The sequence below is a fragment of the Lontra canadensis genome, unplaced genomic scaffold (assembly GCF_010015895.1).
Source record: "Lontra canadensis isolate GAN:19392208 unplaced genomic scaffold, GSC_riverotter_1.0 scaffold66, whole genome shotgun sequence".
Lineage (NCBI taxonomy): Eukaryota > Metazoa > Chordata > Mammalia > Carnivora > Mustelidae > Lontra > Lontra canadensis.
Window position 1 is genome coordinate 7,662,985 of NW_022631060.1, and position 13,229 is coordinate 7,676,213.

Genomic DNA, 13,229 nt, shown 5'->3' on the forward strand with positions numbered 1-13,229 from the left:
GGAAACATCCACTACAGTTACACAGATGGTCCTCTGTGTGGCTCACAAGCCCCGGCTGTCCTCTGGGAGGAGGGCCCTGCCTCTGAGAATGACACAGCTCAGAGGGCCCAGCCCTCAAAGAGCCCCTCGTCCCTACCCGCTCCCCTGTTCCCGCAGCCACTCAGGGTTCAGGACCTGCTGTCCCTCCTTGCCTGATGGGCCCCACACAGATCTGGGCTACCCCAAAGCCTCCCAAGATAGGTGGTTTTTTTGGATCCATCCCCGCAAGGCCTCTGGCCACTCGGCTGTCTCTGCCACTGTCCCTCCACCCCAGTTCCCAGAACATGTCATGCAGCACGGGCTCTCCACCCGCACTGCACCCCGCTGCTCGTCCTTCCGCATCCTGGTCGGAGCACCAGCCCCCTGCACTGTGACCCTCCTTCCCTGCTGGACCAGGAGCAAAGGACGAGAATAAGGGCTCTGGGCCCAGACTGGTTTAAATCCAAGCTTCTTAAAAGAGCAGAACACTAGCAACCAGTCCGTTCAGAGACGGGGTTTGCTCAGGCTTTGTGCACCCCACCAGAAGTGGAATCCAGACTGTGTTTCTCTTGGCCTTAGCTCCTGGGTCCCGCTGCGCTCCCCCCGCACCATGCCCTTGGGCCCTGCCACCTTTGGTGCGGTGGAGGGCAGCCAAGAACACGACCTTGTCTCCCAAGCAGGCTCCGGTCTGTAGCCCTGGGAGGGCCGTGCTTGTCACTCTTCCCAAATCCCAGCTCCTCCAGCTCAGGGAGCCCGCTGCTTACGGAAGGAAGCTCCCAGACACGGTGCTCAGGTTCAACAACCGGCCAAAGGAATGCAAAGCTTTTTGTATCGGAACTCAGAAACACGGTCTCCAGAAAACAGGCGTTTATTTTTATATTCTGTAAACATGGCCTTCACGGTCAGCACAAACGTGGAGCGATCTCGATGGTGTTTATCCGGAGGACAGTCTGCGGGTTCACGATCACTGGGAGAGAGAGAGCAGGGTCACAGCTTGGCCGCACCCGGCGTGCTCATGAGCCGTGGTGAGACCCTGCTGCCGGACCACCTGCTCTTTGCGAGTGAGTGCAGGCCAGCCTGGCACCAGCCCTCCCCAGGTGGCACCCAGACCCTGTGTGGGCCCTGCTGGCCACGTGCCATGAGGGCCTTCTGAGTGACCCCCGGGCTCCGTGAGCCCCCATCAGAAGCAGCACAGGCTGTAAGACCCGGGGCCTCGGAGGCCAGGAGCAGCCCGGCCCTCCTTCCCCCGGTGTGCGGTGAGACCCCCAGGCTGCCTGGGGGCGACAGAGGGCGGAGGAGAGGCTCCTGTGGACCTGACCTGTGGTAAAGGCCACCCCACGGTGTCAGGGTATTTTACTAACTCCCCACTACGGGTAGTTCAGGCCAGCAGTTCCCGTGGTGACCAAGGACTGTGAGGGCTACAGGTTTCCCCAGACAGGCCACCGCAGCCCACGAGCCCAGCCTTGAGCAGCCTCCACAAGGTGACTTCCAGCAGAAGCTCCTGTGGGGACGGCCCTGCAGACAGCCAAGCTCCTGTCCGAGGCGTCCCCACACCGTGCATGCGCCGAAGCCCACGATCCCCACCCCGGCCACGCAGGCCCCTCTGGCTCTCCCTTCTCTATCAACCAACAGGCCCCATCTTCTGGCCTCCCTGCTCCCCTGGAGGGCTCCCTCTCCTCGCTCTCCCATGTTCTGCCACACACACGTGTGGGTACAAGCATGTGTGGACAGACATATGTACCCGGAGGCAGAAGGTCGGGTGTTGCTCCAAGATTCGTTCCCGTTCTCTGGGTGACGTTGTGCTGAGAAGACCCCCTGCCAACCGCCACGTCCCGTTTCTCTGTCCAGTCTGTGTGGGACGTGACTGCTGCCTCTGGTGTCTGCGTCCGTGTCTCCCGGGGCATGCTGCGTCAGGCTGTGGCAAGGGCCTGAAGCTCCCGGGTCCCTCTCCCTCCACACCTCTGGCTTGGTTAAGACGGGCCTCCATCTGCCCCTCCACACTGGACCCAGAGTACTGGGGCAGAGCTCTCTCCCCCACGTCTGTGGCTGGCGCATCCCAGTGGCCCCAGACCCCTAACAGTCGTAGGACCATCTGACGGAGCAGAGTGGGGACATGACACCTGCCACGCTTTCTCTAACTTACCTTTCTTTCTCTTGTAGTTTTTCCTTTTCTTGAATTTCATATTGATTTTTGGCCATGATTCTGTCTTTTCAATGACTGTGGCCTCTACACGAACGAGATCCTTTCTAGAAGGGAGAAAGATAATCAATGACGTACCTTCTCGATTATTTTTCAATCTTACTAATGCTTTATGTAAGAATTTCCAAAACAAACCTTTACTTTCTTTTTCGCCAATTATAAAAGTAACACATCCTCCCTGCAGGTATTTTTTGAAAACCACCAAGAAGCATGATCAAGCCCAGTGTAGAAGGAAGGATCAATGTGTGTGAACTTCTGGTCATGAAATAAATTAGTCACGGGGATGTGACTTGGCTCGGGGAATCCGGTCGATCAGACTGTAATCACTTTGGGAGGAGACAGAGGGTAACTAGGCCAATGGAGGTCTGCACTTGGTAAGGTACAGAAAACAGACATGATACTGTATGTGAGCCATAATTTAATAATAATAATAAAAAAACAGGGGCGCCTGGGTGGCTCAGTGGGTTAAAGCCTCTGCCTTCGGCTCACGTCATGATCTCAGGGTCCTGGGATCAAGCCCCGCATTGGGCTCTCTGCTCAGCGGGGATCCTGCATCCCCCCTCTCTCTCTCTGCCTGCCTCTCTGCCCACTTGTGATCTCTGTCAAACAAATAAATAGAACCTTTAAAAAAACCCAAAAAAACAGCACACGGGCCCTAGGCTCTCTCGGTTGAAAGAGCACACGACTTGATTCTGGGATTGTGAGTTCGAGCCCCACATGGGGGAGGTAGTATTTACTTAGGAAAAAAAAAAAAAGAACAAAAATAGAACAGGGTAGTCTGTCAACAAATCTTACACGCCCCACAGTAATAAATCAGCAGCACTAGTTGGGCCCGGGCGTCCTCTGTCTGGCCTCCCGCCACAGACCGCGTGAGTCCCAGACAAAGCCCCGCACAAGTGCGCGCGTTACCCGAGGAGCGGCTTGCCGAGTAACGTGAAGTTGTCAGCTCCAACCAGCAGGACCTGCGAAGGAAACGGGCGTGTCACCAAGTGCCAGGAAAGTCAGTGGCACAAACACCAGAGCAGGAAGAAGGTACCCGCCACCTCATCGTTTCCCGGGATTCGAACTGGTGGGGAGGCAGCCAGCCCTGGCCCCAGTGCTGGGTCTACCTTCCTGTGCCGGCCCAATGGCAGAGCCAGGACCGCTGTCCCTGAGCACTTGACATGCTGATCGCCTGCCCAGAGGACAGTTTCAACCGTCCTGTGCAAACGACGATGGCCTTTTTTTTTTTTAACTTTTTATTGGAAGGTACAACGTATGCGGGAAAGCCACACCGTGGCGTCCCTGAGGTGGTTCACGACTGCTGACCCCGCCGAGACGGAGGCTCAGGTGTGTTCTTTTAAAGACTGGGAAAGTCCACATGGACGTTCCAGAAACCGTCCTCGGTGCAGCCAGGCGTGGCCAAGTGTGGCCTCAGATGAAGACATCTTTGCATTGCGAGGGCAGCGGTGTTTTAGCAGGTGTTGGAAGGCCGTCTTAAATTTTACGGATAAGAAAAATACCTGATCAGGGCGCCCAGGGGCGTCAGTCAGTTAAGCGTCTGCCTTCAGCTCAGGTCATGATCCGGGGTCCTGGGATCGAGCCCCGCACTGGGCTCCCTGCTCAGTGGGGACCCTGCTTCTTCCTCTGACCCTCTCTCCCTCATACTCCCTTGCTCTCAAGTAAATAAAATCTTCAACAAAAAAAAAAAAGAAAGAAAGAAAGAAAAAAGAAAAATACCGGATCGTATAAAACCTAAACATCGACAGATGGAGTGTACTTTATAGCGACATCAGCGGACTCTGACGACAAATTACCAAGACACCGTCTCACAGTGACTTTCAGGCTGACGCGTTCTCTGCCACTCAACCTCTTAAGTGAGGACAAGCAATCGGGATTGCGTGGTCCTTTTGAGAATGTTTTTGTTCATGCGACAGGTTTCAAAATATTATCTTTTTGGGGGGCGTCTGCCGGCTCAATTGGTGGAATGCGTGACTCCTGATCTTGGGGCCGTGAGTTCAAGCCCCACGTGGGGTGTAGGGATTACTAAAAAAAGCAAACTTAAAAAAAAAAATGTCTTTTTAGAAATCTTCTCAGATACACTCGAGTCTCCTACTTATTTTATTTTTAAAGATTTTATTTGACAGACAGAGACACAGTGAGAGGGAACACGAAGGGGGGAGTGGGAGAGAGAGAAGCCGGCTTCCCGCCGAGCAGGGAGCCTGATGCGGGGCTCGATCCTAGGACTCTGGGACCATGACCTGAGCTGAAGGCAGACACTAACGACTGAGCCCCCCAGGCGCCCCCCCTCCTACTTTAGACATTATGGAGTAAACGAGCCCTTGCTGAGGAGCTCGCGACAGAGCCCCTGTGGCATTCGGGAGAAGGGAGCTCTGGTGGCTCTTGCAGTCCATACGGTCAGTCAGTGCAGCTCGGAGCTCAGACTGCAGGCTGGGAGGACACCATCTTAGAAACAGAGTTTAGGGGCGCCTGGGTGGCTCAGCCGGTTAAGCTGCTGCCTTCGTCTCAGGTCATGGTCTCAGGGTCCTGGGATCGAGCCCCGTATCGTCCTCCCTGCTCAGCGGGAAGCCTGCTTCTCTCTCTCTCTGCCTGCGGCTCTGCCTGCTTGTGCGCGCTCTGACAAATAAATAAATAAATAAATAAATAAAATCTTTAAACAAAACAAAACAGCATTTAATGCTCCCCTTGGTGTACTGACTCAAAGAGTCTGCAGTCACAAAAGAAGAAAGGTATAGAAAGCTAGTGCAGAACACTTGGGTAAATATATATTTTAAGCTTTATTTGAGAGAGACAGCACGAGCTCGAGCGAGTGCACAGATGGAGAAGTCCCAAGCAGACCCTGTGCCAAGTGGGGAGCCCAAGGCGGGGCTCGATCCCGCGACCCCGAGACCACGACCTGAGCCAAAACCAAGAGTCAGACCCTTCAATGACTGCGCGTCCCAGGCACCCGAGAACTTAGACTTTATATGCTTTCATAAACAGAGTAAGAGAAAAAAAAAAAAAGCCCGCCCGAAACAGCAGGAAGCATTTTAAGTGGTGGGTGGAAACGCTAGGTTCCCAGACCAAGGGCGTGGAATGGCCGGTAAGGCCCAGCAGTGCCAGCCAGAGGCCTCGGGAGCAGCCGCCGTCCACCCGACGCTGGCGCAGCGCTCCCGCCGAGGCGCTCTCCAGGGCCGTGCGGCTGAAAACCCTCTGCCTGTACCTGGGGTGCTCATTCTCTCCTCCGGGAGAACGTTCCCGAGACGTGGGACCCCAGCACACGTATTTTCCGGCACGGAAGTCTCCTGGGTTGGGGCCAGCCGCCTGCACCTCGCTGGCCGCCCGCACCCGGGGGGGGGGGGGGGACACCTGCGCTCCTGCCCTCGGCTCTGCTCGCCTTCGCCTGCCGACCCGAGAAAGCCTCCTGGGGACGAGCCCAGGGGCAGGAGGGCACATTTGGTGACCGCGCCCTGAGACGCAGACGGTCTCACCTTCTCCAGCCGTATCCTCTCTCCACACGCGATGTCTAATTTGTTGTTGATTAAAATCAGGTCCTCAGAGGTCACTTTCCACTGCTGGCTGGCGAAGTGGACCACAGCAAAGAGCCGGCCGTACTGGCCTGTGGCAATCAGCTCGTTCACCTTCCCCACGACCTCTGTGGGGGAGAAAGCCAGGATGGTGGCGGGCCGGTCGGCCACTCACACCGGGCACGGCAGCCACGCGGCCCCACGCAGCCCAGGCCCGCAGTGATGGTCATATGAGGCCTCGTGCCCTCTGCTCTCCCTCAGTAGGACGGCAAGCTCCAGTGGCAGCGGGGGCGGGTGTGACAGCTGTCACTGTGCCTCTCCGCACAGCTGGGGCTCAACCGGCCCTTCCCAGGAGCACGGGCTCCTCGGCACGGGGGGCACCTAAAGACACGTGTCCCCCAGACCTCATGGAATGCCCCACGGCCGCCTGTGTTCTCTGGCCTGAGCACTCAGCGTGCCTGGCTCGGTCTCTCTGACTGGGAGGGGTTGGGGGAGAGCTTCACCCTGTGGGATTCCCGGTCTTTATTAAGAAAATGCCAGAGGACTGGCCAAGTGAAAGGAGAGGCCTTTCTGCAAACCAGGAGAAGCTAGAATGACCCCCCCGTGCTAGAATCTACCTTCAAGCTGCTGCCCGCACAGCTCTGGGCTCTCATGGCCTCACCTCGGCTCATAACCCGCTCTCTCCCACCCCGGTCACCGTCTGGTAAGCGTCTATGAGCCCTGACCACCCCGCCTGGCCTGGGGCTGGGTGCTTGGAGAGGAACACGCACTTTCCGTTCTTGAAGCAGAGTCAGGCCAGAGCCGCGGCTGGAGAAGGGACAGAACACCGCTAGTCTCGCGCCACATCTCAAATGGTACTTTAAACCTGGAAGATGGGGGCGTCTGGGGGGCTCAGTCATTAAGCGGCTGCCTTCGGCTCCGGTCATGATCCCGGGGTCCTGGGATCGAGCCCCGCATCAGGCTCCCCGCTCAGTGGGAAGCCTGCTTCTCCCTCTCGCACTCCCCCTGCTTGTGTCCCCTCTCTCGCTGTCTTTATCAAATAAATAAGTAAAACCTTTTAAAAACAGAACAGACTAAAACTGGAAGACGCCCCACACGGACCTGCATCTCCAGCCTTGTGAGGAAAACGGAGCCCTGTGCTCGCTCACGGCAGTGGTGGCTGGCCACCTTGTCCCTCCTCGTGTCCCAGCACCGGACAGTTTCTCCAACCCCCGGGGCAGCACCAGCACCCACTGCTCCCCCGGCTGTGGAGAAATCTTTCCTCCCCGCATCCTGCCAACAGCAGGGAGATGGAGAGGGACCAAGGGCTGCTCCCTCGCTCGCACTGCCCACCTCGACCTCGGTGGGTGCTCAGGAGTATCTGCGAAATGAACGAGGGTTTACATTTTTGTGTCCAGTGGCAAAAACGAGCCTAAGCGTTCACACCACGCTGGGTCTCAGGGCATGTGAAGACGTGAGATCCTGTTCTGTGGCTGGGGACAGGCCCTCCTCCCCAGCCCTCCCTCCGGCATCCGCCTGTGTTACCTGCATGGCGTCTAGTCTCCACAGCGGGGTCTGGCAGGACAACTTCTGGCCAAGGTGGTGAACTCAGCGATGTTTTAGGAACATATCTGTAAAACACATGTGACGCATGTGTGGCCTGTCCGTGGGAAAAGACAGCTCAGAATCTGTAAGAAATGGCTGTGCTCAGGCCGGAGGGCCGTCGCTGCCCTGCTGACATGGGACTCTTTGGTACAGACCCGACCCCTGGTGGCACTGGGGACAGCTCCCACATGACCCCGTGTCTCAAGAAACACCCGCTTATGGCTCAGTAATTAAAATGGGAAATCCAGCCATTTTATTCCAGAAGAGTCCCTCCTGGGAATAACTACCCCCGGGCCATGCGACACCCCCGGGCCATGTGACACCCCCCGCCCTGCCAGGCAATGGGTTCTCTGCCTCCCAGCAGGGCTCCTGTGCGTCACCCCCGACATTCCAGGGCTCTGTGGGCAGGGCTCCCATGACAGGAACACCCCCGCTCTGCCCCTAGCCGGTCCGCCCTGACCCTAACTCCTACCAGGCAGGTGCCTGCTTGGCCTTCATGCCCAGACAGGAGCCCCGGGACTGAACCCCGCCTCGGCCACCAGGTGAACATGAACTTGGCAAGCACCTCACGACTCTGCACTCCAGTTTCTTTCACGGAGCAAATGGGCATAAAAGCACCTGCCCCCAGGGCCGCGCGGACTGGCTGGTATGGGGACGTGCTCAGCGCTCAGGGGCCACGGCACTGCCGTCACTCGTCTGTCTGTCCTGTAGCAGAGGAGTCAGCTGTGCATGGAGGGCAGCCCACGGGCAAAAGGAGGAGGCAAGGTCTGTCTCACTTCCTGCCCTCATTTGGCCTTGAATTTCTGAAGACTACAAAGAGGGGAAAGCTCGGGAGAACCCACATCGAATTCGGTTACTCAGAACCATTTTAAAGCTTTTGTTGCTGTTTGCCGCCAGAGGGAAAGGTCAGTCTTTCTGCAGCAGAGCTCCTGCAAGGAACAAAGGCGGCTCGCAGGGGCCCCTGTGCTGCTGCGGGGAGCCAGCAGGCGCTCACCACACCGGAGCTCTGGGCGCCGTGGCGTCAACCGGCCAAGGAAATGGAACGGAGCTCGTCCACTGCGCTCAGCTCAGAGCACCTGGAAACACGCTCCTGAGCTATGGCCTGGGGACCTCTGATGGACAAGGAGGAACGGGGTCTGACGGGGGAGCCCCGGCCTCCTCGCAGGGCCTGGCCATCCCCTGCTACAGACGGCGAAACAACGGACGCTGGAAACCCGAACTCCATGGGGAAGAGAAGGAAAGGGCAAAGTGACGGACCTTCCCCCTCAGGATCTCTCTCTATAACCTGATTCTGTTTTTTGAGAAACGTAAGAGCCCCCTGAATCTCCCCACTTCTGAGCCTGCGATGCCAACACCCCTGACAAGTCACTGCCAGGCGCTGTCCTAAGCTCTTCAAACGTAGGATCTACTGCAGGCGCACAGAACCCTACGGAGAGAGACTAACAACATCTCCATCCGGCGGGACAGGAAACAAAGCTCAAGGACCCTGGCCGGCAAGGGGCGGGGCCAGGAGAGGGCCCAGGAGCTTCCTAATTCTTAACTGCTATCCTCCACTGCTCCCAGACATTCCTACTAGTGGGTGTGATTTTTCTTCCAAATGATATTTAAGTTCTCCCTAAAAATTCTGATCCAACCTTCCTGTGATTCCATCTTCTCAGAAGTCTCTAATTAGGAGCCATGAACTTTCCTTAACAAAATCAGCTGCAGAAGGCCTAGCAGCACATTTGTCTGGACACTCGATGTCCTGTCCATGTTTATGTCAAGGGTTTTTTGGAAAAAAAAAAAAATACCATCAAAAAGTTAAGAGAAAATTTAGATGTTCTCGAAAACCCACGCATCTGCTGTTTTGACTTGAGAAAGACAGTCCTACAAAGGACAAGTCACCCAAACCCACATCTCAGTATTACCCTTCTGGAACTGCGGTGCTCTGCGAACCAAACCTTCGGGAAGCGGACCCCAGGGAAGCTGAGGGAACAAGAAACAGCGATCGTCACCAGTAAGAAATGCCACCGCTCTTCGGAAGGCAAAACACACAAGTACTGCTTCTGCGGGCGCCCGTGTTAGGGCGGCGGCTCCCAACGTTCCTGCGGGAAGACCAGGGTCAGCAGCGCTGGAACAGCAGCGCCCACAGTTAGGGCTCGCGCGTGCCGGGATGTGTTCATCACACCACGGGAAAGCGCCGAAAACCAGAACCGCTCACCCACTGATCTGTTCCTTGACCGCCACATACCTGGTGGGTTCAGATCCAGCTCTGTTCCCCCCGAGACAGCCTGTGGAGCCCACCTCCTGAACGGAGCTGGTTTCTGTGGCCAATGGCATGCGGCAGAAGGAAAGGCATGGCATTTTTTTTTTTTTAAGATTTTATTTATTTATTTGACAGAGATATAGAGAAAGGGCACAAATAGGCAGAGCAGCAGGCAGGGGGAGAGGGAGAGGAAGAAGCAGGCTCTCCATGGACCAGGGAGCCCGATGTGGGGCTCCATCCCAAGACCCTGAGATCATGGCCTGAGCTGAAGGCAGGTGCTTAACTGACTGAGCCACCCAGGCGCACCAAGGGCACGGCATTTCTGAGATTAAATTCTAAGACTGGAACGGAGGCCTCCTGCCCACGGCCAAAGTATGAGCTTGGAAACAGAAAGTCCAGCCCCAGCTGACGAGAGTTCCAGAACCATCCAGCTAAGTGGCCCCCGGACTCCTGACCATTGGAAATGGTGCGCACGACAAACGCTGGTCATCTCAAGCTGCTAAGTTTTGGGGCAACTCCTGTTCTGCAGCGACAGACGACTAATATGCCAAGGGACAAAGGCAACCATGGTCTACCCAGCGAAGGGCCCAGAATGCAGAGCTTAGGAGAAGCAGAGGACGGCAACTCAGGAACTGTCGACCGTTTATTTATTCATTCGTCGGGAGATGTCCTGTTCCTGAAGTTTCCTTCGTGGGGGCTCCTGGCTGGCTCACATGGTAGAGCATGTGGCCCTTGATCTCAGCGTTGTTTTGAGCCCCATGCTGGGCATGGAGCCAACTTAAATAAAAAAAATAAAAGTTTTGGGCTGCCTGGGTGGCTCAGTGAGTTAAGCCTCTGCCTTCAGCTCAGGTCATGATCTTAGGGTCCTGGGATCGAGTCCCGCATCGGGCTCTCTGCTAGGCAGGGAGCCTGCTTCCTGCTTCCTATCTCTCTCTCGCTCTGCTTGCCTCTCTGCCTACTTGTGATCTCTGTCAAATAAATAAAATCTTAAAAAAAAAAAAAGTTTCATCTGTATCTATCTGAGTTTTTGTTATGAACGCATGTTGACTTTTGTCAACTATTTCTTGCATCTACTGATGCATTTTTTTTATATTGAGCTGTGATTTACATTTCCTGAAATTCACCTTTCTATAATTACCTGTTAGCAAATGTTCCCAATTATTGGTGTCTTGGGCTGGTTTCTCCTCTACTACCTCGCCGTGCCTGGGGTTTAGACCTTCGGCTTTATCTCTTCTTTTTCTATGACCATTCCTCTGCTGTCTGCACCCAGAGGAATGACTTTAAATATCCCGTCTACACTGGCGACTCCCAGGTTTACACCCGCAGCCTGGATTTGACGATCCACTTGTGTATTTGCTATCACCACTCGCAACTCTAGCAGGCATCTCAAAATCTATGAAGGCTCCAGATCCTCCCCACCCCCCATGCCTGCTTCTTCACCCCACCTCACACCACGGCATCTTCATCTCTCCAGTGTGCAGGCCAGAAATCTCACTCTTCACCCTTTCCTCTCGCACACCCTCAGAGCTATCAGCAAATCCTCCTGGCTCTCTCTTCAAGAGATCCAGGCTCTGCCCACCTACATCCTCCAAGCCACCACCACCTCTTGGCTGAGTTGTTACTAACGCCCTGTTTTCCCCATTACCTCCTTTCTCTGCAGCCGCTAAAGTGATCCTGTGAAAACTTAGGTCAGATCCTGTCACTATTTTGCTGAAACTCTCCAAGAGCTTTCTGTCTAATTCAGAGAAAAGGCCAAAGCCCTTACAGTGGCCTACAGGGCGTGGGCAGCATGATCCGCCCCACCCCCCAGCCCATCTCTCATGCCCTACCTCTTGTTCATTCTGCATCTGCCACTCCAGCTTCCTGGCCATTCCCATAACGTGCCAGGCACGCGCCTGCCTTGAAGCCTGGGTGCCTTGACTGCTGTTCCTCTGGCCCCCCTTCCCCATTTTCTCTTTGTGTCCATTCAAACAGCATCTCAGTAGAGAGGCCTTCCCTGACTGTCCTATTTAAAACTGACCCCCTCTCTCCCACTTCACCCTTTATTTTTCTGTATAAGACTTAATGGCTTCTAACACACTATGTAACTTATTTTTAGACACTGCCTGTCTCGCCACACCCCCCTCCCCCACCAAAATGCCAGTTCCATTAAAGCAGGGCTTATTCATGCTTATTTATGCTTATTACTCCTGTATTCCACCCCTCCCCCACCCCTGCTTGACCCAGAAAAGGTGCTCAATAAATGGTGGGTGAATGAAGGAAGCCCACTCTGCTGAGTCAGCACATGAAGCCCTGGTCGGAATATGCTCTGACGCGGGACTCCGTGCCTCTCCTGGGGGCTGCCCCACCGCGGAAGGCTCAGCTGCAAAGTTTCTGCACCTGATCTGCTTCCCTGTAACTCTGAGCTACCGTCCTGCCTTAGCCCTGGACCCCAGAAGGAACAAATGTGCTCCTTTCTCTCCCAGGGGGGTCGTCCTTTAGCTCTCTAAGGACTGTGGTGTGTCTTCCATCCTGTTTGCGCTCTCAATCTTCAAGGTCCCATCTGCCTGTCACTTCGGTCATCTCTGTACTCCACGTTATTTGTGTTTCCGAAAGTGGGGTTCTGGAATCGAGCACAGCATTCCAGAGGTGGTTTTAAGTTGGCAGGCTACAGTAACTTCCACTGCTTTTGTGAAAACATCCCTCCCTACTTAAACCCAAGTTTCACTAATGGAAAACGTCAAGCACACAAAAGTAAAGAAAACAGAATCGTCAGCCTAGAGCCCTCCAGCAGCTGACTCACCAGTTATCAACACTCACAACCGATATTTTTGATTCACACTGCCTCTGGCCCAACTTGGCAATTATTTTTAAGTAAATCACAGGTATATTGCTAAATCAGTAAAGACGCCAGCATACTTCTGTAAAAAGTAAACATCCTTACTAAACACTACACACAACGGAGGCACTGTTATCACATCTAAAAAAGAGAACAATTCTTTAATATCAAACATACATTTGGACCTGGTTTTAAAACACAATTAAACACTTCTAGACACAAATATGCACGCCAATCATTTCAAGCAAAAATACACTGTTTTTGACGAACGTAACTTTTCTGAAGTTCATAAAAACAAGGCTGCTGCTTTTGACGAAGGGGTTAAGATTCGGCAAGGACGTTCACCACCGGTTTCCAGAGGAGGCCACCGGAGGGTCCACAGAGCGGCTCGAGGCCGGGGCCACGGTACCGCACAGCTCGCAGCCGGACAGACCCGTCTGAATCACGGATCACTCTCGTCCCACCGCCCAGCCGTGTGACCGCGGGCAAGTCACCTAAGCTGTCCGAACCGAGCCTCAGTCTGCACCCCCGGCAACACAGGCACTGAAGCGAGCTGGAGAGCTGACGTCAGCAGCGAAGCCGCTAACTTAAGGAACCAGGATCCGAACCCGGGTTTCCCCAGCTGCAAAGCGAGTACTATACTCGCGCACCAAAGAAAGGGGTCAACACCGAAGGCATCCGGGCGGACACGAACCCGCACGCCCCGTTCCCTCTTCTCACCCCGCCGCCAGGGTCTCACCTGCTCCGGGCCCTGACCCTCTCAGGACGCTGCGGCTGCACGCGGACACCAGCCGCCCGAAGGAGAACCTCACGGCCCGCATTGCTACGGCCGCCGCCATCTTCCCGCAACTTCGGCCG

At 55.2% G+C, this 13,229-nt stretch overlaps 1 protein-coding gene across 1 annotated transcript; it reads right to left on the bottom strand.

The window, feature by feature from the left end:
* Positions 1 to 870: 870 nt before the first annotated feature.
* MRPL21 (mitochondrial ribosomal protein L21) lies at positions 871 to 13,210 on the bottom strand. Its single transcript, XM_032879698.1, has 7 exons — positions 13,111 to 13,210; positions 9,216 to 9,273; positions 7,249 to 7,334; positions 5,689 to 5,852; positions 3,128 to 3,180; positions 2,162 to 2,265; positions 871 to 985 (listed from the first exon to the last, which is right to left on the bottom strand). The coding sequence occupies exons 1-7, from the start codon at positions 13,208 to 13,210 to the stop codon at positions 921 to 923; spliced, it is 630 nt and encodes a 209-aa protein (XP_032735589.1). The 3' UTR covers positions 871 to 920.
* Positions 13,211 to 13,229: the final 19 nt, after the last annotated feature.

Excerpts from the sequence above, each read along its gene's own strand:
- MRPL21 (XM_032879698.1), bottom strand. The coding sequence starts at position 13,210 with ATGGCGGCGGCCGTAGCAATGCGGGCCGTGAGGTTCTCCTTCGGGCGG. Across the intron at positions 7,335-9,215 it reads AGCACCGCAGTTCCAGAAGG|ATATGTTCCTAAAACATCGC; the intron begins GTAATACTGAGA and ends TGTGTTTTACAG. Across the intron at positions 2,266-3,127 it reads CTCGGCAAGCCGCTCCTCGG|AAAGGATCTCGTTCGTGTAG; the intron begins GTAACGCGCGCA and ends TCTCCCTTCTAG.